This window comes from Pleurodeles waltl, chromosome 7 (genome assembly GCF_031143425.1).
Source record: "Pleurodeles waltl isolate 20211129_DDA chromosome 7, aPleWal1.hap1.20221129, whole genome shotgun sequence".
Taxonomy (NCBI): domain Eukaryota; kingdom Metazoa; phylum Chordata; class Amphibia; order Caudata; family Salamandridae; genus Pleurodeles; species Pleurodeles waltl.
Window position 1 is genome coordinate 573,790,672 of NC_090446.1, and position 23,739 is coordinate 573,814,410.

The 23,739-nt window shown below is 42.0% G+C and overlaps 1 protein-coding gene across 2 annotated transcripts in view; it reads left to right on the forward strand.

Moving 5' to 3' along the window:
• LOC138304375 (active breakpoint cluster region-related protein-like) overlaps positions 1–23,739 on the forward strand; it is a 248,501-nt gene that overhangs the window by 81,089 nt on the left and 143,673 nt on the right. For both annotated transcript variants that reach the window (XM_069244361.1, XM_069244362.1), the window contains 5 exons: positions 7,759–7,947; positions 11,203–11,310; positions 12,809–12,863; positions 21,488–21,540; positions 21,855–21,995. In XM_069244361.1, coding sequence (XP_069100462.1) covers positions 7,759–7,947; positions 11,203–11,310; positions 12,809–12,863; positions 21,488–21,540; positions 21,855–21,995 — 546 coding nt within the window. The remainder of the gene's footprint in view (positions 1–7,758; positions 7,948–11,202; positions 11,311–12,808; positions 12,864–21,487; positions 21,541–21,854; positions 21,996–23,739) is intronic.

The following is a 23,739-nucleotide window of genomic DNA, read 5'->3' on the forward strand; positions in this document are numbered from 1 at the left end:
GTGTGTATGAGGTGTGGGGTGGTGTATGTGATGATGTGTGTGTTGGTGTGTGGTGCTTTGTGCTTCTATGTGGTGTGTGTAATGTTGCGGTGTGCCTCTGTGTGTCTGGCTCTCTATTCTCTGATGTGTCTCTCTCTCTCCTTCGTCTCTGGTTTTTGTTGGTAGGGGTTTGTGGGTGATGTGGGTGTGTGTTTTATATGGTATTGGATGTGTGGGAGTGGTGTGTGTATGTGTTTCAGGTGTGTGCCTTTCAAATTGTCCAATGTGGTAGGGGTTTGTAAAGGTGTGTGTATTTTGAGCGCGGCGGTGTGTACCGCCAATGGAATACCGCGGTTGAATGACCGCCGCGTGGATTTGCGGGTCATAATGGGATGGGCGTATTTCTGTTGGCGTGGCGGTGGAGGTTTGGTCTTCTCCAGTTTACCGCTGGCCGCTGATGTGGCGGACTGCAGTGGAGGGCGGATTTTCGGAGGTTTTGCAGTTGTGGGTCAGAATGTCCGTGGCGGCTGACCGCGGCGGTATTGTGGCGGCCTTCTGACCGGCGGTAAGCGGCTTTTACCGCCGAGGTCAGAATGACCCCCTTAATTTACTCTTGCACTTTGAGTAATTTGCATGTGTAATTTGAGTAACTTTACACTTGAATTTTGTGAATAGCTAAGAGTAATAAGGTTATTGAAACTTGTAAGGGTAAATTACACATGTAAAGGGCCTCATGCATGTTGTGGTATGTATTGTAGCACCACAAAACGCTCTTTAAAATGCAATCTGTGATTTCCCAAGGGCCCTTCAATTTGGTGGAGTAAACTTACACTCAGGTTGTATGAATAGCCAAAAACAGTAAACATACTCAAAAGTGTAAATTACTCAGAAGTGTATGTTACCATTGTGAATCAGGCCCTATATGTACAACTTTGACACATATTCAAAGTAAGATACATTTCTGGCATGAAGGTGATTCCATCTCATACCTCTTTGATCCACCAAACGATGCCCCCTGACTGTTTATCTCACTCAAGGAACTCCTTGTTCATCCCTGCTTTCTCCCTTTGTCACGTTTTTCCATGTTTTTCTTCCTCTTTCTTTTCTCCTGTGTACTTTGCTCTCTGTTGCTCTAGGTCAAAGTCTGATGATGAAAAATAAGTGATGCTACCCAAAAATAGTGTTAGTGGGCCCCACCTTCAACCACTAGCTCAAGTTAAGCACTGGCTTTTAGACTGCCTTTCCTAAGTTTTGCCACTGGCCTTCAGTCATACCATTTGTATGCAGGCACTGCTGGGTAATTTTCAAACGATTAATGTCTTGGTAGTGCATGAAATGCCAAAACTCAATTTGTTTAATGATGGCCATATTTGTGTGTAATAGATAATCCCCATTTAGCAAACACTTCATCCAATGCAGAGAGCACAGCCACAGGAAACACAGAGGTGAACTGTCAAACAATGGGAAATGTTTGTGGTATTAAAATCCTGGCTCCTCCTAGAAGTACGACTCTTGCTGTTATTGTCAACTCGCTTTGTATCTGCTTGTAAGCTAGCATTTCATTGCTTTTATCTCTTTTTGGATCGTTCATGAAGAATTTACATTTACATTTGCCTGATCGTACAGTTCTAAATACTTCCTGAATAATGCCATTTTACTTAGAAGCTTTTTTCTAATTTTCCTTCCGTTTTCCTTTCTGGTGTTGATTGCCTGACGATAAAATGATTATATTACTTAGCAGAAATGCACTTTTCCCTATAGTTAGGCAATGGGTTGCTTTAAATCTAATATGCTGGTTTGTAATTTTTGCCTGGTTTATGGACAATTTTGTAGTTTTGGGTGCTGCAGTCTCTCAATGGTGGTATTCGGTATTTGCACCTCTATAGAGATGACAATCTTGTCAGTTTCTTTTATTGGCACTATTACCCTGGGATTCTGTCCTGATATTCTTTCAATTATATCCTTCTTAACAGGTTATGTATTTCTTCTTGCATTTTTGTAGCTGTGTTGGCACCTTCCTTTGCTCCTCTTCAACAGGGCGAACAGTTTCATTAATGTGTAGAGTTATCTGCAAATTCTTTAATTTTCCTTTTGCTTGTAATATTTATCAGCACTTTTTGGGACTAGATGTTCCTCTCAGTTTGAATGTCATATTCACCAGGCCCATGATTGTGCAGTGAAATTCTCAAAAGACAAGGGGCCAGCATGTCTCCTTTCAGTACACATGAATGTCTTCTTGTAGTGTTGTATTTCCATATGTTATGTTTTCCTTACTCTTGACCGTGTTAACGACATTGAAACACCTTTATATTTTATGACTGAAGAGTCAGCTTCTGAATCATCCTCTCGTATTCGGATGCAGACATTCTGTTTCAACTTGACCCACTGTTAAGTATAATAATAGCTAAGTGCTGTCCTCCTTTTAATTGTATTGATGAAGTATTTTTTCTAAAAAAAGAAGACTTCGGACTAGCAAACTGATTTGTTGTTCTTCTTTGTGTTCACTATACGTAGGTGTGTTGCTCCTCTTCTTTCTCTTCCTTTATCATATGCTCCTCTGACCTTGCAGACCATACAGAGGGAAAGTGATTGATGTTTTGTACATTCACAATATTTGTATCCGAAGGCTGGTCATATTTCTGAATCGGAAAATGTTAATCCACATTTGTAACATAACTTGTTCCCTTGTCACATTTTTCTTGGTATATCAGGTCTTTTCATTGATTATGTTTCATTCACTCTATCATTCTGTTTCTTCAAGCTTCTATATCTCTTGCATGTGCCTCCACTCATATTTCATTTCTAGCAAGCTACAGAACTTTTGCTAATTCTAAAGGTTTTTTAATAACTTGTTTCTGTTCGCAGTAGAATTGAATCCTTCTATGACCCTTGTGGGAAGGTCACCCTTATTGCCCTGGTCATCCCCAAACCTGTTGACGGATACTGGTGGTTACTGACACTGCTAACCAGTCCCAGGGCAAGAGCTCTGTGTAAAATGGTATGTGCAAATTAGGCTAATTATAATTGGCAGCAATAACCTACCTTTAAGTCCCTAGTATATGGTAGGGCATGTAGGTTTAGGGACCCCAGCATAGCTAGCTCACAAATAGGCGCATTGCTGTAGTACCCTTGTCATTTTAAAAGCAGGCCTGCCTTCCTGGCTGATTTTAAAGTAAAGTTAACCCTAAATTTGACTTTAGAATTAAAAGTACTTCCAAAGTCCTAAACTACCTTATTTTTACATATAAGTCACCCCTTAAGGTCTGCCCTAGGTGTCCTCAGGGTTGGGTGCAGTGTAAATATAAGCAGGGACTTTATAAAAGATGTTTTATACGCTCTGGTGAGTGAAAAACAGCCAAAGTCATTTTCCCCATTGTAGTGAATGGGCTCCATAGGCTAACATGGAGAAACTTTATTTAAAATTAATTATGTCTTATTTCCCCAGAAAGCAGCAAGAGCTATCAAACTTTTATCAAATTGAGGCACTGATTTATACTTTTTGACGCAAACCTGCGTTAGCGCAGGTTTGTGTCAAAAAGTATACTGCCGGCTAGCGCCATTCCAAAATTATTGATGCTAACCGGGTGGCAGAGTCGTAGGGGAAACTTGTGGTTGTGCGTAAAAGAATGGCGCTAGTCAGGTTAGACTCAAAAAATGACTCTAACCTGATTAGCGTCATTATTTCCTCGCACAGAAAAAATACTTACCTGGACTTACCTGGGATGGGCCCCCAATCCTTAGGTGTCCTCCAGATGTGGGTGTGTGTGGGTGGAAGTGTCCCTGGGGGCAGGGAAGGGCACCTGTGGGCTGATTGCATGGTCTCTGACCATGGAAAAGGCCCACAGGTCCCCTAACGCCTGCCCTGACCCAGGCATTAAATAATAGTGCTAAGCAGGCATAGAGCCATTATTTAAGGCCCTCCTCCACCTGTGCATGATTTTTGCACAGGAGGATAAATAAGGTGCTAGGGCCTTTGAGTCATTTTTTGCCCGGGAACACCTACCTTGCATCTCATTGACGGAAGGTAGTTTTCCGCAGGCAAAAAATTACTTTAACTCCAATATTTTGGCGTTAGACATGTCTAGCGTCAAAATATAAATATAGAGTTAAGTTTTTGCCGGATTTGCGGAAAAAAAATGACGCAAATCCAGCGCAAACACAGTATAAATATGCCCCTAAATGTTATAATACATCCAACAACTTGCCAAGGTTGAATTTATTATGACTAACACAGAGAAAGAGTTTTAGAACTCTATCTGACAGTTACTAACTTCAGCCCTTTCCTCATTGGTCAGCCTCTGGCAGCCTGAGCCAAGCTCCCTTCATAAGGTGTAAATTGGCCTGGGCTGAAAGAAAGGACGCAGCTGGTGGGAGGAGAACTGCCCAGCAGATGGCAGAGCAGGGTGGGGGGAGAGTAGCCAAACTGTTCTTCAAAGGAGGACCTCCCCCATTTCCTGCTCCCCCAGACAACTAGGAGCCCCAATGATTAAATTAAGAGAGGGGCTGGAAAGGGGTGTGTTAGGGAAACTTAGCCACACCAGTGGGTGGACTCAGCCAGATCTAGCCTCTAAGGAGAAATTTTCTCCATCCTGGAATTTTAAAGAATGTTGCTTTCTGGGATTGATTTCTGCCACACTTCACAGGAAGTAGTCATCCCAGAGGGTGGTGGCCTGCACCCAATTGGGCATGGGCACCCCCTGCTTCTAATTCCCAGGAGCAATGATAAATATGGCAGAGCTGCTCTACAATTCAGATCCCCTCTGGCAGAAGATACTGGAGAAGAAGGACTGCCCTGGTGGACGCCGGGCCTGCACCTGGAGAGCTGCGCTCACAAAGACTGCACCAGCTGCACACTTTGGGCTTGACAAGAAAAGGAGTTTGCCTTACTTCTGCAACTCCAGGAGTGGATGTCCTGTAAGCTACAGGTATAAAGGCACTAACCAGAGTCCCATGGATCAAATCTGGCAAGAATAGCCCAGCGGACCAGTGCCCAGTGGCCATTTGTGGATTTTGACCAGGTGCATTCTGGAAACTGTAGTCTCAACTTCCAAGGAGCAACTCAGAGCTTCTGGAACCTTGGATCCAGTTTGTGGACACTTCAAGGACCCACAAAGTACTTCTGAAAGGCGATCCAAAAGTTTGGAGCAACTTTGGAAAAAGCTCCATAGGATGACCAACTCTTCAATGAGAGTCAAGCTGGAAACATTGAACCGTGACCCGGCCTGAATTTCTGGATCATTCCTCCGATAAAAAAATCTCAAAAACCTACATTCTACTTGTAAAAACATTAAGCATTCAAAAAACTATTGGATTCCACCTGTAGGGTGTAGCGGGAAAATTACAGGGGGACAAGGTCAGCGGTATACACTTGCGCAGAGCCATGCACAGTCTTGGCAATAGTGCATTTCCAGTGGTCTGCAGTTTCAGTCCTTTCAGTTTGTCACATTTTGGGGATTTATAAGCCACCTGAAGGGTTAAAGGAAGCAAGTCCAATTGCAGCATGGTTTCCACGTTGGGAAATATGCAGCTTCAGTTAGCGGTGGCAACCCTGCCAAACATTTACTGACCAGGAAGGAGAGCTGAAACAATCTTGAGGTCCATTTGGGGCTCCCGAGAACATTGATACATTGAGGAACAGGAGCTGGCCACAGGTCTTTGCAACGCTTATCTCACATGGCCTGCACAGTTCTGCCTCTGGTCAGCACTTCGTCTTCCAGTCAGAGTGACTATGCTCTCCCTTAGTCAGTATCATTCTGCACAAAGACCTTCAGCATACTTCTCAGGAGCAAAGGCAGACATGTCTTCTATAGGACAGAGCCTCAGTTCTTCCAGCAGAAATATTGGACACCACGTAATGCTCCTCTTCTGGCTGGGTACTCGGCTGCCAGAGGTAACAGGCTGGATCACAGACTTTTCTCCCACTCCCCTCATGGGGTGTCATCTGGACACCAGTCACTGAGAAGTTTTGGAACACCGACTTTGGGTTTCAGCTCCATTTCTGTACTATGTTTCATGATAGAGTTTGTGGATTCTACAGGCGCAATTCTGGTATTGGTTTCAGGAGGTTGTACACCTTTTGCTTATTCCTTCCAGACAGGCCAGCCTTTGAGTATCAACGGGAAAGAGGGAGAAGCTGCAAGTCTGTGTCCCAGTGAACCCCAAAATACAGGCCCAAAAAATGGAGAAATCCTCATACTCTATGCCTAGCAACCTGATTTGGGTAACACCTCAAGGAGAAAAAAAGAGCGTCACGTGGGCAAAGATTATCACTCTTTATTTCAGAGGCAGTGGCTGTCTCCTGTCCTACCACACCCAGTAATCTATCCTATTACCAAGGCTTCAGGAATGTATTGGAGAAGCCCGACAATATGCAATGCTCTTCTGGTAGACCACATTCATACTCCATTTTGTACAAAATCCCGCGAGAAGAAATAAAAAAGAATTCCACTGTGTCCATGGACACATATATCATGTAACATCCACATGCACCTGAATGCTACCAAGCAACCAGTTGCAGCGGATTGGCACACCAAGTGACTGAGAAAGGGAGGCCAGTAGGCACTCTCCATGGGCAGTTACCGGTAAGAAGGATGTACCGACCTAATAGCACATAGTTTCAGTCTGCTAGAGCCCAGTGAGCTGGCAGTAGGCACAGACAATTAAGAAGGGTTCGCATGGTGTGGCTCTGGCGACCACAGAGCCCTGCTCTGAGTTACAACAACGATACATTAGACCTTCAAGGTACGTACATACATGTTGTGTGCACTGACATAAAAGAAATGCTTATCTCCTTTTAGTCCAGCGCATCACCCAGTTAAACAGACTTTCTCAAGTTTCTTCTGACCGTTTAGCCCAGCCGAAAGATATCGCCATTCCCAATGGATACAATGCTAAGATGCCAAATCCTCTTAGCAATATGCAGTGTTTAATTGCATTATTTGTAGCTTTACACATACCTACTGCTTGTTATTTGCATCTGACGTGCCTATTTCCACATTTCTTTCTTCGGTTTACCTCCCATAATGTCTGCAACCTTGTAAGCAATCTGGGGCAAACATTTCACTTGTTGCACGTTACAGCAATGTCATAAAAGCACATCACAAACCTCTGCATTCTCCAGGAATCCAGCCACTACTGCAGCCAAGAATCACCACCAATCGCACAATCGTCATATACTGCATCGGTATGTAGGGGGCACATAGCCAAGAAGATGATGAAGCTCGAACAAGTATGAATTCAAACACACAGACCCCAGAACTGTTGCTACTCCACTGGCTCCTGATTAAACCATTCAAGGTCTTCTGCCTTTCCGCAAGGCTATATAGAAGCAGGCATCACTCTACTTCACTTGGTGGTACAATGCCAATCTGCCAGGCCCCACAAGTCGGTTACCCAAAAGTAATCCTTCATCCACCTGTGAGGTACACATATTTTGGGCACAGAACATATACAAGGCTCCCTCCTATCGAACTTCCTATCCCTTCATATACAATTTTTATTGTGATTTCCTGGGAAGGCCTGAACTTTTGTCTCTCCCATCAAGCTTAAAACTTGTATCACAACATATAGCTCACCAGTCTGCACTTACTGCCTTACTTCTCAACAGGATCTCCCTTCTGCTGAATCATTCGTCTGACTTCATGTGCACCATATAAAAATACATATATAGTACAATAAAGATAGAATAATATAACATTTCTTATCTGATGAGAACTGTCTTTCGTTTCAGGTTCCATCGTGTTTTAATATAACCTGTCTTCGTTCTGTCCCTCACTTCAGCTCATGAAAGCCCTGAAGATGACGGCGAAAACCTCCCAGCCAGTCCTGAGCTCCCAACAAATCCAGGCCATCTTCTTCCAGGTGCCAGAACTTCTGCAACTGCACCAGTGGTTCTACCACTGCCTGAGGCAGCGACTGGAGCAGGTCGAGAACCAGCAGCCAGCGGTGGGAGACCTCTTCCAGAATCTGGTTAGTAGGATGCGAGAGCACGGGGGATCAGGACAGAAGGGACAGAGTGGGGACAGCGTGGGGACAGCAGCCAGTGATAAAAGACTACTTCCGGAACCTGGTTTTGAGAATACAAGAGTAGGTAACTGTAGATGGAGAATGTGGGCAGGTACAGTATATAGAGGCCAGAAGCAAAAGAACTCTACCAGAACGTGTTATATGAGATATCAGAGTGGGGAGCAGACGCCGAAGAACAGAATTGGGAATGCAGTCAGTGGTGGGAGACTGCTTCATGACTCTAGTATGTCTGATGGGAAAAAAAGGAAGGGGCTCGAAGGAATGGAGTGGGGGTGGCAGGCAGCAGTGGGAAACCTATCCAGAACTAGATATGTGTGCTAGGAGAGCAGAGAACTGAAGATGAAAATAGGGTGAAGATTTAACTAGAAAAGGAGACCTCTTTCAGAATCTGATAAGTGGGAGGGAAATGAAGGCTAGGGAAAAGGCGACAGCAGGGAGTGATCAGCTGAATGTAGAGCCATTGGTGTAGGGACCCCCACCCCCACTTTAGCACCTTAAGCGGGGCTGTCCCGGGGCCCCATGGGCTGATGAACTGGTTCCAAATAAACATTAATTAGTTGTATATGGCCTTTTCTGTTTGCAAGGCGCTTATAAAAATACTGGCAATCCCATGGCAGCTGGATGTGATGGGTACTCTGATATGCACAGAAAAGGGATTAAAGAATAATAAACGGTGAAATCAGAGGAAGCACTGGGTGAGGGACAAACAGGAAACGTGAGCATGAGAGGGAAATGTTAGAAAAAAATAAGGATAAGAGACAAAATGGATATGTAGATAGAAGAAAAGAAGGATTAAAGGACAGAAAAATGAAAGTATATAATGAAAAAAGGTAAAAAAGTAGGGGGGAGGGTGAAAGTAAGGATTAAAGAATGAATGGTTGAAAGGGCGGAAGAGGGAATGGAACAGTAAAACTGTTGATAGGTTTATAAGAGTGAGTTAATGGAAAGATGAGGAAAGGACACCTAAGGAAAAGTGAAAAGTAAAACAAAAGATCAGTGAAAGGATGGCTAGATGGCTACATGGACATATTGATGGATGCATGATAGGATATATATTGTTGGATACATAAAAGGATGTATATATGAAAGGATTTATACATGGAAAACCAAAACGTGAAGGTCAAAGGTAACTGTCCAAAGGAGGGTCACAGTAGCTTGCCTCATGCCCTTGGTGTGATTAGAGGTATGGTTCAAGTGGGGCATTTTAATGTTCTCACTACTCACTTGTGTAGACCCCTTCTGTAGAACTTGGTAAGTAAGAGAAAGGATAAGCAAATACAGAAGAGGGAGAGTCCGTAACTGATATTGTGGTCCTTCCCCAAAGCCCAATACATGACTTGGAGGATGGAAGGTAAATCAGGTGGCAGAGTCACAGGCTGATAGTAAGACGGGGCTTAGTATGTGAGAGAAAAGATGGGTCAGAAGTAAGGGTTCTACCTGCAGTAACTGCACATTAGCAGTAGGAGGATTAGTGAATAGGAAGAGAGGGGAGCAGCCTATGACAGAAGACTGATTCCAAAAACCTAGCTCATGGTTAATGTAACCAGATAGGTCCATGTCACCAATGAAACAGTTCTTCAGTCATGGATATCAACCTATTGCATTCTGGGAGTTGTAGTCATGGTTCACGTCTGTTAAACTGAGTAAATTGGCACCTGAAAACAATGCTTTGTAAAAGAAACCCTTTGACACATGGAGTCATGTGGTAACAGAGCACAGGACTGATACAAGCAGAGTGTTCAGAAAAGCTTCAGGTGGAGCAGTGAGCGTGCTAGAATTCGATGGCGGGAGATCTCGGACCCTTAGATCTCTGCATAACGCTGCTGAAGAGAAGGCTCAGGCGTGGACAGACTCAGAGCCTCTGTTCAAGAGAGGTCACAAGCAGGTTTTTTAGTGCACAGACCTCCGCCTTTCATTTAATCTCAAATCACTTCATACAGATTAGCTGCAGAAGAAAAGTTATGCTGTTCTGGCATCCTAGAAGATATTTCCTGGCTGCTTTATGCAGCCAGGCCTTTGGAGCTTAGTGACAGAAAATAACATAGTTCATCACCTCTCTCACTTGCATGTGAAGAAGAAATATCATCCCCTAGACATGAATAATCCCCCTCTCTAGCAACACGTTCTAATAGTGATGGAGGTCTCCACACATTCTGTGGCTCCTGGATGGTTTGGAGACCATATCTGCACATCCAGATTGCTGGAACAAGTCACTGGCCCTCCTGGAACATGAGATGGGGCAGAGAATTTCTTTGAACAAAAGTGCTACAGATCATCGATCTTGTTAACCTAAATGAAACAATAATGTGTCTATAAAAAGAGCTATTTGTCCCAAGTCAATTCAAAGCTGTGCATACAATGGGCTTTAGAGAGCAATTAACTTTGGCTTGCAGACAAAGGTGCTCAATGGCCAATTGAGTCCAACTGCCCCAGCATTTACTGATGCCCCTATAGCTGTGCTGCTTTGCACACCAATTTGGATGTGCATCATCTATGTTAAGGTTGCCGAGAAAGTGTAGGGAAGCATTCACAATCTATCATTTACTTTACTGGCTCTGTCACAGACAGCCGGCTTCACCTGGAACGTTGGACTCCTAGCCCTATCCGTGCATCAACAAAGATCTCCTCCGTTTTCAAGGGGTCCTCAAAAGAGCTACAGAATTCCCATGTCTACCCTTTGGATTGAGAAAACATAAAGAGAGACAAAACTCACAAGAGAGTCGCAAGGTAGGAACATCAAAGCAACACATTAAACAAATACTCAACACACTCACAGCAAAAGCAAGTGACCAAGCTATCATCACAACCTTTTCTACAAGCTGGGAAATATCTGGAGAGTAGCATGAAGTGAGGAAGAACAAGTGAATATCAGGAAATATATTTTTCCAGCTTTGATCCGTGCCAGAGAAAACTGCGGACTTGAAGGAGATGCCAGGAAGCAATGGCAACTGGATGAGACCTCTTTCAAAGTGGTTTGTAAGATGGCTGAGAAAGGAAAGATGTCATTTTCTCATTTCTGGTACACCATGACACATGAGCTCACGAATGACTGAAGACACATCTGGAAAAGTGGAGTACCTGCAGCCTGGTGCGGACCTTCTCTCTTTTCCTCCACCTTATTTCCTTCTCCCCCTCTTGGTTTTTCTTTACCCACTGTGTCTATCACCTCTCATCAGTCCATCTTACGTTTCTCTACAGGTGACCCAGCTGGGTGTATACCGCTCCTATATTGGTAACCATCACCTTGCTCAGCAGACAGTGAAGAAGTGCTCCAGCACAGATGGGCGCTTCCAGAAAGTGGCTGAGGTAGGTACATTACCAAAGACCATGCCCCCACCTGCCCTGTGAATGTGAAGACTCAAACTCTGTATTAAGAGTCCTTGTTGGTAGGCCCCTCTGAGTAAAGGAACTGTTGTCTCATTTTTTTAAAGTGATGATTAAAGAATAATTTATTGCTGGAGTAGCTCCCACATCTAAGAAAAGATTATTTATTTTGTGTAGAAAACTGATCTGTTGGGTGATAAATACTTTGTTGCTCCAGAATTAGTGGGTGAAGATGTTTGCATTCACACGGATTCTTGGATTATGCGTATTCTATTAAAATAGACTCTTATATACTCTTTATTTGACATACTGAAAAGGAGCTTAGGGAAGGAGCTGTCCTTGAACTATATCTGTTCTGATCTGTAGGTCATGAGTTTGAATCTGAAAAAAAGATCCTTCGGCCTTCCACTCTTCAGAGGTTAGAAATGTTCAATCAGTTTAGGCAGTTGTGCAGAGCTAAAAAATAGGTGCAGCATCTGGAGCACTAGTCAAAAACAAATTGCTTTACCCATCTGGATCCAAATGCGTTAATGGTTACTTAAAAACATACACATTCAGAAGGGACTATTCAAAACGTGATTCTAATGATGTTGTCTTGCATGGAAGCACAATAACATCTCTGTACTATCTAGTTAATAGTGTTCTCCATCAGGATTTAAAAGATGAGACATAGTTAAGAGATATATACAATCTTTCAGATTCTTCCAAATTGTGAGTGCACAATAGCCACATTGCCTTTGGTAAAAATTTGAAGTAGTTTGAAGTATAAGAGCATGAAAAAAAACTTTGAGGTAGACTTAAGGTATGGGACGGGGATACGCTTAGAACTAAGGCCCATATTTATACTTTTTTAGCGCCGCATTTGCGTAGTTTTTTGACGCAAATTTGGCGCAAACTTACAAAATGCAATTGTATTTTGTAAGTTTGCGCCGATTTTGCGTCAAAAAACGACGCAAAGGCGGCGCTAAAAAAGTATAAATATGGGCCTAAGTGTTAGATGACAGCTTACAGATACTATTAGAGTCAGGTTAGTATCAGGGTCAATTTTAAGGTTAGGGTAAGGGTTATATTTAAATGTGAATGTATATCTTTATTTCAGACATATTTTAAAAATATGGTTATTGTAATGTATATTATGTGTTCTACTGTATGTTGAAATTTTGTTTTTAGCTTTAGATTTTGTGAAAAATATATTTATTTTTTTAACAACTTTTATTGACAACTCCCTATTTATTTGCTGTTTTGAGAACATTGCAATATAAGCAGTCATTGACATCCACTGTTAAACAGGATATAGTAGTGAAAAAGATTGAATCTTTCTTTCTGCTTAGTTTAAAATATATTTAAATATATAGCTTATTGTGTCCTGATGCAGATGAACTGAAGTATACAAAATGTGATGGATGGAATGCTTGAATTGAATAGATGATCCTACGGGTTCAAACGGCTATCAATTTCCTGTCATACTTGTCTTACACAGGCAATAAAGCTGCCAGTCTCTTCAAAAGATGCAAAGTCCATCTACACACTCGAAGGTAAGCGTCTATTCAGGCCTTTCCACAGTCAGCCCAGAATTTTGGATCTCGCTAAGCAATCACTCCTTTGTTGGTCCGTACATGGAATTAGTCAAACATTTTGGCACTTTAAGTCCCTTTACACTTTAGGAGGGGAAGCCCAAAAGGGTTTTGTCTCCATGCTGATGGGTGGTTGTTTGAAAGATAATGGGTGTTTTTACTCTGACATAATGTTAGATGGGCATTTTCAGCTATGAGTTTGAGCACCACGAATTTGAATATTATGCTGAATATTGAGGGCTTGAGGATGCTTCTACATATTTGAAGACAGAACACCTTTGGGCTTTGATGCCTCTAGCAAATGAGGCTTGTTGTCATTGGTATATTGTTAGGTGTCGAATAATATGATGTTTTTTATATTGGAAGGCTCTTGTCTGTTTTGGGGCTTGCATGCTGCGTGCTCCTTATGAAGGTACAGTAGCATAGGGTTTCTATTGAATAACACTAGTGCCTTTGAAGCAATGCTTTATTTGGACAGATGCTTCTAATGGTAGAATACTGGTACTCTCCCGTTAGAGACATCTGTCCAATTCAAACGCTACTTTGAAGGATTGAAGGTCCTTGTTACTTTCCAACATTGAATGATTGTAGCTTGAGGACTTGTGTATCTTTGGCTGGTCTAGTGCCTCAAGTCTTACACTTGGGGTCTGTTGGACTTGTATTTAATGCTTCTAGCTTGTTTAATACTTGGTAGATTGCTTGTCTACACGCACGGGCAGTGAGTGGGAAGCACATAATGCTTTAGGACCATATTATGCTTCAGTTTAATTATGCAGCCTCCAGAGACACAAAACGGGACTTTCTATTAAAGTACAATTATTTAGTCCATTCTGTGAGAAATAAGTATTCTTATAGTTAACAAGATGGCTCAGGGAAGGGGGTGCCCTTGAACTACAGATCAGAACAGATGTAGTTTATGAGTTTGAATCTAGAAAAACTATCCTTCAGCCTTCCATCCTTCAAAGGTTGGAAAATGTCAGTTAATTTTAGCAGTTCAGATAGAGCTTAAAAATAGGTGCGGCATTTGGAGCACTAGACAAAAACAAATTGTTTTGACCATCTGGATTCCATTGCTTTATGGGTACTTAAAAACATACACATTCAGAAGGTACTATTCAAATGTGATTCTAATGATGTTGTCTTGCATGGAAGACCTCTGTACTATCGATTTAATAGTGTTCTCTATGTACCTGGTTGGAATTGGTTGTGCAAAATATATTTATTCAACGTTTTACTGATAGTAAATAATTCCTATGTGTACACATTTCTTGTAATTTATGACAGGAAAAATTTCCAATTAGTTATCTTCTGGAGTGTAGTCTTTAGGGTATTTGAAGCTCAAGTTGTGAGGTTTCTGGAAGCACTCCTTTCCAATAAAAAACATATCAAGATTGAAAAGAGGAGACCTAATTAAGAGATAAAAAATCTTTCGGATTCTTCTAAATTGTGAGTGCTCATTTACATTGCCATTTGGTAAAAATTCGAAACAGTTTGAAATATAAAAGCATGAAAATAAACTTTAAAAAAAATTTAGGTGTGAAAGAAAAAGTTTGAAAAAGTATACCTTTCAATTCGAAAGTGTAAAGTATACCTTTCATTTTAAAAGTGATTTGCAAGTTAAGGTTCAAGGTAGGGACCTGGATCAGGGTTGGATTGACAGTAAGGGCTTGGTTTAGTGCACGGTCATGTTTAGATTCAGGGTTTGTGTTTGAGGTAGGCTTAGGGTATGGGGGGGATAGGATTAGAACTAAGGCCCTGATGTAAGAGGGCCTAGCTCCACTTTACACTCGCCTTAGCATAATTTTTTTTACACTAAAGTGGCCTTTTCCCCGCTCCATATTTACCAAGTGGCACAATGCATGAATTGTGGCACTTTGTAACCCTTTGCACTACATTATGCCTGCGCCAAGCATAATGTATGCAAAAGGGGCGTTCCCCTGTTCAGGGGGGCAAAAAAATGGCGCAAAGGAATCTAAGAGAATTCTTTGCATCATTTTTTTCAGCACTTTCAATGCCTGCTCAGAGCATGTGTTAAAAGTGGGCACACTATTGTTTACAATGGGCCCCTATGTACTGTTCATGGCTAGTGCCAAAATTATGGCGCTAACCCTTAACAGTACATCAATAACATCAGGAAATCTGACACTATTTCCCCCTACTCTGTGCCATGGTGCACAGTATTTTATATACAGTGCACACATGGTGGCCGTAGGGGGAGCGCAAGGGGCCGCAAGAAAAGTGGTGCTACATGTAATGTAGCACCACTTTTCATAAATCTGGCCCTAAGTGTTAGATGACAGGTTACAGATACTGTTAGGGTCAGGTTAGTGTCAGGGTCAGTTTTAAGGTTACGGTAAGGGTTATATCTCAATGTGAATGCATTTGTTTATTTCAGACATATGTATTGAAAATATAGTTATTTTAATGTCAATTATGTGTTCTACTGCATGTTGATGATGATGATGATGATGAAATTTGATTATTAGTTAATTAAAACCATAAAAATAAGTTCCTTCCACATAAAATTTAACAAATAATATTAGTGCAACAAGAGATTTATAGTACAGTAAAAGTCGTGAAATAGAATTGATATGATACATCCTATAGATTTGGGTTACCCCTACTTGAATCCAAATGTCAGTACAAGACTTTGTTTCAGCACTGGCTGAGTACTCTGTGATACGATATTGGTGCGGTAAAACATTTGTAGTACAGTAAAAGTCGTAAGAAGAAAATGGCATGATACATTCTACAGGTTTGGTTTGCCCCTACATGGATCCGATTTTTTGGTACCAGCATTTGTTACAGCGCTGGCTGAGCACTCTGCAATGCTGCCTAAGAACCTTCGATTCTTTAAGGTGTTCATACTGAGTTAAAGGATTTTGTTGCGATTTTCGCCCTCCCTGTGACTGAGTTGTTTCAGGGGACAGAAGTTTTGAATGAAAAAATTGCCAAAAATTGGACCAGCCTAATATTCAATATGGTATTTCGTGGGTTAAAAGCTTCGATTAATGCTTGTCTACAGGATCTGATCCTTAAACCATTTTATTCTTTTGTCAGTAAAAGTCTTCTTTCAGCAACCAAAGCTGGGCAGATGCAGCATTCCTTGGAGCCTACTCGCTGCTCTTTCTTCCATTTTGGCATGAGGTATAGCGTTGGAACTTCACCCAGCCTGATTCTTAGAAAGCGTTGCTTGATTTTCTGTGAGTAGGGGCCAGCCATAATTGGTGATTCTTTGAACGTTTTATAAGAGTTAAGGATCAACCAACTATGCGCCCTTTTAGCCAGAGCTTCCCTATATTTTAGCCAGCTCTGCAATTTACTTGATTTATTCACTGCTTTGTTGAAAGCTGGGATGGGGAGCGACTGGTCCCATACCTCATCTAAGTTCAAAAGACTTTTACTCTTTTCTAGATACCTTAAGTAATTGCAGTTCCCTCTTTCTGAGATAATTTCCTGCCAGACTAGATTAGCTAAAGACCCTTTTGGGGCATGACTCAGTTTATAACAGCATTTGGTATATGCCGCCGGACGGGCTAGCGACTGCTTGACCAGCATAAATTTCAGTCTGACCTGGGCTTGCGAGGCACGCCCAGGTAGCCGAAAAACATGCTTGTATGTCTTTATCAGTAGCTTATCCAGGAGATCTATTTCCATCCTCCTCATTATTTCGGTCCAATAGGTGAGGGTTGGAAGTAATTTTGGCTGTTAATGGGTTCAGAGCATGATCACAGATTGAGTTTGATAGCTTGCAAAAAGCTTTGCTAAGTGCCTGCGTCTTATTTGTTATTGCTTCTTTTTGTAGCACATAGTTACATCTGGCATTGACCATGACTCCTAGGTATCTGTATGAACTTAGTTCCTCTAGGGTCTTCCCAGTCAAGTACCATTTACGTTGGCTAGTGGGTCTGTGATTTAAAGTAATCATTTTAGATTTATTATGGTTGATTTCTAATTCGTTTGCTCCTGTAAATTCTTCTAATTTGTTTAGCAGTTTTTGCATGCCTATCCTGGTGTTACTAATTAGTAATAGATCATCTGCAAATAAAATATTAGATAGTTGTTGACCACCTAGGGAGGAAGAATGAAATGAGTAATCGGTTAACTTGGCGGGGAGATTTGCTATGTACAGGTTAAAGAGTGTTGAGGCCAATACACAGCCTTGTTTAACCCCGACTGTTGTTTTAAATGCCCTAGATAGGTGAGAGCCTCCCCCCATTTTGACCTTCACCCGGGTATCGGAGTAGATCATTGTGATGGCATTTAAAATAGTGTGCGGTAACCCCCAGAGTTGTAGTTTGGCCCACAATTTGCTAGGGGAAACACAATCAAAAGCAGCTTTAAAATCAACAAAGCACAAATAGGTAGGAGTCCCTGTTGCTTTTGCTCTGTTGGTGATCAGTCCCAGTGCCATAAGGTTTGTCAAGGTTCCTTGGTGCTTGGTGAAGCCAGTTTGGTTTAGGGGTAAAATGTTTTTATCTGTGATCCAGGCTTCTAGGTATTTTAGCACACAGGATGAGAAATACTTGAGGTCAACATCTAAGAGAGCTATTAGTCTGTAATTGGTTGGGGAGGCCGCGTCCCCACTCTTAAATATGGGGTGGATTATAGAGCCTCTCCAGGTTGCCAGGACAGTGCCTGTTGTAAGCACATAATTGAACATTGCAGCCAGGAAATTAGCCCATCTTTCTGTTTAAATAATGCTTGCGGTAAACCGTTAGGGCCAGTTTGTGACTTTTGATAGTTCTCATGCTGTAAATTTCAAAACTTCAGGAACATTGGGATCCCGATTATTAATGTGCCCTGAATTTGTGGGCCTTCTTCGATGGTCAAATCTTTTAGGTGGGACTTTAAGTGGGATACCCATGCTTCCTCTGTTATGTTTGCATTATTAGCTGCTTTTGAACCCTTGTCCATTGTATTAATGATTTCCCAAAACCTTTTGGAGTCAGATGTTTTGGAAGCAAAATGTAGTTTGGCCCAAAAGGCCTCCTGCTGGTGTTTTTGAGGGTCCATAGCTCCCTTTTAAACAGTTTCCTTTGCTTTCGCAATGTGGCCAGTATTGATCTATTGTCTGGGGATTTACGAAGTTGCCTTAGTAGTTTACCTCTGGCTGCTTTCCTTCTGCGCACTGGCTGTGGTAAATGTAAACATTGGCGATGTTTCAATTGTACTCCCTTTCTTGTGTTGCCTAAAGAGACTTTGTTTATAAGATTGGAGGCAAAGTTCTCCCAGACCGTTGTCAATTTTGCCCTGCTTGCGGCCATTGATTCCAGCTTTCGTAGAGCCTCTTCTGCTTGGCTTTCAATAGTGTCGGAGGACCATATGAGTCGTTTTAAGTTTTAGGTGCCCATCACCCCATTTAAGGATACCGCTTCCTCTGGCTTATGGGGTGATGAGCAAATCCCAAATACCTGCGGCTTGTGATTGCTTTCCGCACGGTTCATAATGCTGAAGGCATTTACTAACGTATACAGAGCAGGGGACACCAATGTGTAGTCTAGGTGGGAGACCGTTTTCCCGGAGGATCTTGTCCATGCCGGGGGAATGTCGGGCGACTTCCACCCACTTAGCACAAAGAGGCCTACTGATTCACAAGTGTGTATAAAACTCTCCCCTAACTTGTCTTTCTTGAGTTTCTTTGGGAGAGTTTGGCTGGGTACCCTTGCCACTGTTTGGAGGTGATCCTCACCGGGGTTGTGGAATAGGTAGAGGTTGAAATCACCCGAGATTAGCCAATATGCAGATTTTACTGTGCTTTTTATCTTTATCAGTTTATTTAATAAGTTGTTTGCTCATTTTTTTTTTTTTGGATTAATGTATAAATTGGCTAAGATCAATGGTTCCTGTATATTCTTTCCCCATTCATCCAGCCTGAGTAGCCGAAAGGGTAGATCTTCCTCCTTGTGCTCTGAGATTTTTACTAAGATACTCATGCTAACATATATTGCTAAGCCTCCCTTGACCTACCGGGCCCATTGGGTTTTGTGGCTGGACTGAGATATTCCGTTAATCCAATTATCGGTATTGATTCCATTGCCCAGGATTCCTGTAGAAGTAAAATATCAAATGAACTAAAAAAATTAGTTACTGCAGGGTTCTCCAACTTTGCCCGTAGGCCACCTACATTCCATGAACAAATGGTTAATACGCCCTGTGCGGGTTGATCTTTAGCTATTCAGCTGTTGCCCATCGGTCCTGGGGGTGATGCCGTTGCTGCCCATTCCCTTTCCGGATGGAGTTTCTGACCCAAAACCACTCTTTTCCTGCATGTTGAAATTTTGTTTTCGGCTTTAGATTTTGTGGCAAAAATATTTTTGGTTTTCAACCCAAAACTAGCACTTTGGATCAAGTCTTTCTGCTATACTGGAAGTATGTATTTCTTGCCAAACAAAATCTGTATGTTGCTTTAGTGGACCTTCGATCCACGTTCGATTTGGTTCTTAGAGAAAAATTGTGGGAGGCTCTAGATAAAGAGAGTATACTTAGGAATTTAATACATCTTATAGCGTGGTTACATAAAGGCACCTACGCTCAGGTGAGATGGGGTAATCGGGGTGAATTAACTGATCGTATTCATATACAGTATGGGGTTCGCCAAGGCTGCACCCTGGCACCAACATTATTCACTCTATATACAGATGAGGTGGTTTAAGCTTTATCTTCCTGCCAGAATGATGCTCCCACTTCTTGCGGCCGATTCACTTCTTATTTCCAAAACACTGATGAGTCTTTAGATCCTGGTTGACAGGTTTCTAGCTTTCTGTGTAGAGTGCAAGGTCTGGAATTGAATGTCAACAAAACCAAATTCATGGTATTTAGTCTTAGGGCAGCTAAGAGATGCACAATCTCAGTTGATGGAGTCTCGTTGAATAGGGTAGGCTCCATAGATTGTCTTGGTGTAAGGATATCGAATAATTTTAGTTGGGAGACCAGATTACCAAGAGTTCTTTTATCATACAACATAGGTCGGTACCATCATGCGTTTTTACAAGAGTACTAGCACGAGGACAGCATCTCCGGTTCTCAAGATTTATCAGACAAAAGAACAAAAATGCTGCCATCTATGATGCAGAGGTGTGGGGGTACTGGAAAGCTCAGAGAGTGTCTGCGAAAGAGAATAGTTTTGCTAGAGCACTACTTGCTTGCTCAGTTAGTATCCCTTTGGCTCCTATTTATTTTGACTTAGGTCTTAATCCAATTTCAGATATGATAGCATTAAAACCTTTGTTATATTGTGTAAGGCTCTGGACTACTCCAGAACTCAGTATTTACAGGGATTTGCTTTCTGATCTGCTAAAAAGCCTAATGTAGCTTCCAGGTCATGGCTTAAGCTTGTGTCCGATTGGTTTTGTGAAAAAGTGATTGGTGCAATGCTTGAACTAATCTCAGACACTGATAATTACACTGGGCAGCATCCCATTCCATTGTTATTTTGCACACCATGCCACCTCAGTCTGGACCCAGCTATATGCAAACCACTCTTGACCCTGCTCAAATGGGAACAGTCCAGCTTGAACTGCCAAACCAGATCCTCCCGGAACCGGAACACTGCCAACCCAGGTCTGGTCTCGCCACCGTTGTGGACACAGCAGCCAGGAATAGCTTGGTTCCAGTGACACAGTATGCACGGGTCCCACGTCTGGGCATACCCATCCCACTTAGGGCAGCATGCTAAAGTATACAAAAAGTGATGGATGGAATGCTTGAATTAATCTCAGCCACTGGTAATTACTCTGGGCTGCATCCCAATCCATCATTATTCTGCACATTATGCCACCTCATTTGAGATCCAGCTATATGCACATCAGTCTTGAACCTGCTCCAACAGAAACAGTCCAGCCTGAACTGTGGATTGGGATGTGGCCCGAGTAATTACCAGTGGCTGAGATTAATTCAAACATTTCATCCGTCACTTTTTGTGCACTTTTTGTATACTGGAGCAGATAAATGCACACGCACATCTTGCAAAGCAACCATTATTAATATTAACACCATCCAGGAAAAACCATCAGCTGTTTAGTGCCTGGATCCAATACAATCAACAGGTGGAAGGTCACAGATACGTTTTCCAAAGTATCATCAGCTGCACAACATTTCATGTACCACATTTTAGTATCTTGTCTGTTTGAGGTGGAAAACATTTGTTCTCAAAACCTCCAGGTGACATACAAGATGGTGGATTATATGGAAAATTTACAATTACACACAAATACCATTGCATTGTGAAAACCATAATGCTAGTGTGCCTATCTATAGCATAGAAGCTAGAGACACACTTGTTTTTGGATCTTGCAATAAATGGATATAATGTACCTGACCATTGATATTTTAGTGGGGGTTCCACCATTGGTAGTTCTAGCATGTTTGACATCTTTACATTTGGTGTTACTTAAAAGGTTTTGTACTATGGCTCAGTGAGTTTGGTATTTAATTTTCTTTCGTTTAATGTCCAGAAATAACCCTGATGACTATCTCATTTTAGGTTTCAATGCCAGATTTTCGATCCAAGAGCATGGCCATATGTCTATAAGTAACTTTGCCCAATCAATTATCTGGCTCAGGCAGTTTATTTTTCCTTTCAGAGCTTCTTCTGACACCAATTGATCGAGTAACCAGGAATACTTTGGCTCTTCATGTAAGTATTGCCGGACATGGTTTCCTTTGCATGTTGTTCCAAACTACACCTTCTTTGAGGTTAGTTATCCACACATGCCTGTCCTATTCTGCTCAGTCAAACGGCAGAGAGGGGTCTGTTTTTCAAACAACTAATTGTATGTGGAGAAAAATAGAGGTAATTGTGTCGCCACCCTGTTGAAGAGCGATAATTAAATTAATGACAATATGTCATAGAGTCCTAATTTTCTTAAGCTGCCTGTTCACTCACACAATGTCATTCTCCAGCAATGTGCCTCTCTCATGCCTTCTTTTCCTCGTTTTTTTGTTCTGCAGGACCTGTTGAGGTACACCCCGAAAGACCATCAGGATTATCCCCTGCTACAGGATGCACTCTGCACCTCCAACTATTTCCTCTCAGGGGTCAATGATGAGATTTCTCCTCATAAGAGCAGTGAAAGCTCAGCCATGTCTAAGGTTAGTCAGTGTGGATGATCGACACTGTATCTTAAATATCTTGTGTCAGATTCAAGGTGAATCTGTCTGTGTGTTGCACTTTCCCTCTGTCAGTCCTACTGTTTGCTGTCCATTCTTAAAATCTATCTGTATATCTGTACTCATGGTCTGTCAGTTCTAGTATGTGCATGTCTGTTTGCCACAGCAGGCCAATTTTCTATCTGTCCCCTATGTTATTTACATCCAAACAGTTTTAGGGCTGGAGGGAGTATAGTTGGGGGAGGTATGATGACACGGTCTGCTTATGTTTTATCTTTTCTCATATCATTTATGTTAGGTTACATCATGTCATATCACACCACGTACATTCTCTAGGCATATCTTAAGGCACAGGTATGAAACTGAGACACCCAATGAACTTGTTGAAACATATCACGTTGTGGAAGGAATTGTGCTGTTTCAGAGACAAACATTTGTGAGCCTAAGGTCAAAGTGAGACTTAAAAGGGAGAATTTAAAACTCCAGAATGGCTCCAGATTTGGTTGTCCACATTAAATGTCGGGAGCGATATTGTATAATTTGGCCATGCACACTGCTAGACAGCAGTCTTCTGCTTTGTATTTGGTAGTCCAGTGTGGTGAGATGTATTGCATACTTTCTAAGCACATAGGGCAGATTTACAAGAAAGTGGCACATCGGTTCAGATGCACCACTTTTCTTGCATCACCCTACCAGCACCTAATGACACCATGGTTGCACCATATTTATATTATGCTGCACCATGGCGGTCATTAGCACAATAGCATGAAAATTGTTGATGCTATTGTGGCGCTTTGCTGCACAAGCGTCCAAAATTTGGACACTAGTGCAGCAAAGCACAGGGAGGCCCATAAGTTAATATGGGGGCGTCATTGTAATGCCTGCCTTGAGCTGGCATTAAAATTCACAGGATAAATGGCGCAGTGAAATCTTGTAAATTTCACTACGCCACTTTTTCGAGCCTCACTGCGTGGCAACACCCCCTAGGATACTTTATGCGTGGTGCAGGCATAATGTGGTGCAAGGGGTTAAAAAGTGGCGCAATGCATGCTTCGTGCCACTTTGTAAATATGGAATGGGGGAATGGCCTACTTAGCACCACCTTAGTGTAAAAAAAATAACACTAAGGCGTTGCTAAGAGGCCAGAGTATGAAGAGCTTGCTTGGATGGGTCGGATGTATTTGGAAAAAAACTGCACAGAATGACTGGTTCATTCAGGTGGAAGTAAGTTGAAACTTTTAGAATAAACTGAGGATTTGTTCTTAATAATACGCAGGCATCAGTGAAATGAAAGAAAGGCTCTTGAGTAGTGAAGGCTTGTATCTCACTGACTCTTCTTGTAGAGGTGAGTGCTAATAATAATGCTACCTTCCAGGTGAGAAATTTTAAGTCTGCCTTATGAATTGGTTCAAATGGCGGTTTCACCAACTGTGAAAGTACTATGGTGAAATGCCATTCTGGTGGTGTGGCTCTTACTGAAGGGAAAGCCCTGAACAAACCCTACATGAATTGTTTGATGATCCTCTCCGAGCAAAGGGATGGAGAATTAAAAGATCGTCTATATCTTGATATAGCTTCAAGGTGAACCTTGATGGAAGCATGCACTAGCCCAGATCTTGCTAGATATAGGAGATACAGTAATATCTGTAACAGTTATGTTTTTAAAGGATATGAGGTAGTTTGTTGACACCATATACAGAACCTTTTCCATTTTAGCCTGTATATT